At 42.6% G+C, this 3,897-nt stretch overlaps 1 protein-coding gene across 1 annotated transcript in view; it reads right to left on the reverse strand.

Annotated features, from left to right (window-relative positions):
• The window catches only part of NDE1 (nudE neurodevelopment protein 1), a 70,667-nt gene that overhangs the window by 42,094 nt on the left and 24,676 nt on the right, over positions 1-3,897 (reverse strand). The window contains exon 3 of the mRNA XM_007956469.1: positions 1,195-1,343. Within this exon, the coding sequence (XP_007954660.1) occupies positions 1,195-1,343 (149 nt within the window). The remainder of the gene's footprint in view (positions 1-1,194; positions 1,344-3,897) is intronic.

Consider the following 3,897-nt stretch of genomic DNA (forward strand, 5'->3'; position numbering starts at 1 on the left):
TAAATAAATAAGCAAGCAAGCAAGCAAGCAAAAAAAAAAAAATGTTCTTTCCCTCCTACCTTAGGGCCTTAGCACATGCTTCTCCTTCTGTCCAGAATGTAGTCCCCTAGATAATGCCTATTCATCCATCTGGCCTCAGCCTAAGTGGCATTTCCTCTGGGAAGCCTTGCCTGACATTCTCTCACCAAGAACTGAGCTTGTATGTTCTATTACATGCCCCCACACTTCTAGCGCTTATTGTTACAATTAATTTGCACTTATTTACCTATAGGAGCTCTGGTACGTAATGCCTAAGGCATTTCACTGCTAACCAGAAAGCTGGAGGTTCAAACTCACCAGCTACTCCTCAAAAGGAAGGTTGGGCAATCTACTTCCGTAGTGATACTGCATCGGAAACCCAAGGAGAGGTCACTATGATTCAGATCTGACTCAATGGCAGTGAGTGAGTGTGAGTGACAATTTACCTATTGGTTCATTTCCCATATATAAGCTTCATAAAGGCATTGGTTTATTTGCTCTTTGCTAAATTCTCCATCTCAGCACAGGAACTCAGCAGGGACAAAAACTGGAGACAACATGCTCCAAAACCACCCTGAAACTATGCCCCTGAGATAATCTTAAAACCAAAAATATCCCCTGAAGTCTTCTTAAAACCAATCAAAAGTTTAGCTTAACTAGTAAAATACATCTGCCTTGAGTATTATGCTCTTTTAAGATCTATCTTTATGGTATCAAACTGACAAGAGCAACTCGAAAGATTAGATAGAACCTTGTTGTTGTTGTTGTTGTGTGCCGTCAAGTCGGCCCCAACTCATAGCGACCCCTCCTTGGGTTTCCAAGGGAATATCACTACGGAAGTAGATTGCCCTGTCTTCCTTCCGAGGAGTGGCTGGTGGGTTTCAACCGCCAGCCTTCTGGTCAGCAGTCAAGTGCTTTAGACACTATGCTACCAGAGCTTCCAGATAGAACCTTAGGGAACAGTAAATTTATGTTAATGAGGAAGGAACAACTCAGAAAAGGAGGGTGAGAATGGTTACATAACTTGAAGAATGTAATAACATTACTGAACTGTATATGTAAAAGTGTTGAATTGTTATACATACATTCTCAACAAGAAACTATTAAAAAAAAAAATCTTAGAGAAGACTGGGGGAAAAAAAAGCTCCCAAACTGGTTTTCTCCTTCCTAACATACCTTTTTGCTCTCTCCAGGTCATCATTGGCTTGCTCCAGCTCTCTGATATATTTCTGCAATTGGTCTTTAATTGCTTTTGTCTGTGCAAGATCATCCTCCAAGGCTGAGATCTGTCGGTAACCTTCAGAATGCTGCATTTCAAACTTCTCCTGAAGAACCAAAACGATACCGAGTGAATGATTTCAGACTTCGAGGAGCTGTGTTTTTCTCCTCCCCATCATCACCTCACAAAAACACTCAAGGTTAATCCTGGAACTTTTACCCTCCTATTACAGTGGACACTGTCAGTTTTAGCCACTGAGCATCCACCGCTTCTGCCCACACATACCCACCAGCACCCCTTCTTTCGGGTATTTCTCTCTCCCTCATTGGTGAGTCGTTACAGGGCCACTCCTCTCATCATACGTGCTGACCTCAGACTTCTCTCCTGGACTCCTGTCACAGCCAAAGTTCAGGCCACAGAACCTGTTCTCCTTGGACTTGGAATCTCAAATGAGTAACAGGAAGATGGAAAGTACAGGCAGCCGTCATTCAAAGCAGTTATATCCTAACCAACTGCTCCACCTACGCATCCTGCATGATTCCTGCCTTTCAGCTCTCCAAATACCTTGTTTGTAGCCAGGCCCCTACAACCTCTGGGTGACTTAGGAAGCACCCAACAATCTTCATTAAAATAATTTTGCTTAAGGTGTCCAGAGTCTGTTTCTGTCACTTGCACAAAGAACCCAGCCAAAGAAAGCCATCTACACCTCTGCAAGTCTCATCTACAAGGGCAAAATGACCTACCTCACATGGTATCACTGAAGAACGAAGAGGAGAGACCTATCGTTGGATCCAGATGGCCACTTGCAAGCTTTTAAGAACCCAGTCGCTACTCACCAAAGTAGGATGTGGAACAATGTTTTCTGTAGTATGTTATGCCGACTAAGCTTGATGTCCTCTGCAACTATGGAACCAAGCCAACAGGTCCAACTACTTGCTCCCTCTGGATAGGTAGCTGTGGCCAAGAAATGACTACAACCTTGTCTCTTGTCAACTCTAGTATATACCTGGGAAGTCTTACAGAACATGCAAATACACTTGTAGAAATATTGTCTGCCAACCGTATACATGGTCTTGGGCACACTCCTCCCTGCATGTACATATTTAATAGTTCAGCCTGTCCACCCATCTATCCACCCGTATATCCACATTTGCCTTTACTGACAATGCAGTACTGCATGTGCAAAAGGGTTCATCTTTGTTGTCTATACCTCCCATGTACCTCTGCATGTCTTCCTCTTCCTCCATGCCACCGTGTTGATCACTCACATTTGGTATACTGCCCTTCTCTTCACCCAAATCAATACTTGTCTTTACCTATTTAACAGGGTTACCTTCCCTCCCCTCCCACTCCTGGTAATCAGTAAAGAAAATTTCCTTCCATATATGAACCTTTCCTTGACTTTTTACATAATGGACTAAGACAATATTTCTCCTTCAGTGATTGACTTATTTCACTCAGCACAATGTCCTCCAAGTTCATCCACGTTATGTGGTGTTTTGCAGATTCTACATTATTCTTTAGGGTTGCACAGTATTCCACTGTGTGTATGTACCATAGTTTGGTTATGCATTCTTCTGTTGATGGGCACCTAGGTTGTTTCCATCTTTTTTGTTACTGTAAATAGTGCTGCAATGAAGATGGGTGTGCATATATCTGTTCTTGTCCTGGCTCTAACTTCTTTAGGATATATACCTAGTAATGGAATTGCTGGGTCAAATGGTACTTCTACTTTTAACTTTTTGAGGAATTGCCATACTGCTTTCCACTGTGGTTGTATCATTTGAGTCAGTCCTACCAGCAGCATATGTGAGTCCCAATCTTTCAGCACCCTCGCCAGCATGTGTTAATTTCTGTCTTGTTGAACTGTGCTTCTAGTGTTGGGGCAAGATGGTATCTCACTGTTGTTCTGATTTGCATCTCTGTAATGGCTAATGATTGGGAGCATTTCTTCATATGTTTATTGGCCCCCTGAATATCCTCTTTGGTGAAGTGTCTTTTCATGTCTACTGCTCATTTTTTAATTGGATTATTTGTCTTTTTGTTGCTGAGGTGCTGGAGTTTTCAATAAATTTTAGAGACAAGTCCCTTGTCAGATATGTCATTGCCGAGTATTTTTTTCCCTATCTGTAGGTTCTCTTTTGACTCTTTCGGAGAGTCAAAACTTAAAGTTAGAAAAATTTAAAGTTAGAAAGTCCATTCACCTAGTTGGTCTGCTGTTGGTGAATTTTGGGTTATGCTTGATAGTCTATGTGTTAGATTGGAATCTCTAGAGAAACACAAAAACCAGCAAAGTGTATATATAGAGAGAGAGAGGGAGAAAAAAAAATTTATCTTAGGAAAATGGCTCACAAACATATAGAAGCTGGCAAGTCCTAAGTCCCTGGAGGAAATGTCGGGCTAGAGGCAGCCTTAGCTTCCGCAAGTGCAGGGGGCCGAGAAATTCAAGGCTTGCAGGTAGTACACTGGTTGTTGACTCCAACGAAAGACGAATCCAAGATCTCCAGGCTGAGCGGTGGGCTGCTCACTCATGGAAGGTTGTAGTCAGCATGATGGAAGTGGTCCAATGTAATCAACCTGCCACCACATTGCTGGCTAATCACCCTGAGGAATGGTTCCATATCACGGACTCAGGGTTGGTCTGTGCTGTTGGCAGATTG

Source organism: Orycteropus afer, unplaced genomic scaffold, assembly GCF_000298275.1.
Source record: "Orycteropus afer afer isolate SDZICR_OR568_19922 unplaced genomic scaffold, OryAfe1.0 scaffold00623, whole genome shotgun sequence".
NCBI lineage: Eukaryota > Metazoa > Chordata > Mammalia > Tubulidentata > Orycteropodidae > Orycteropus > Orycteropus afer.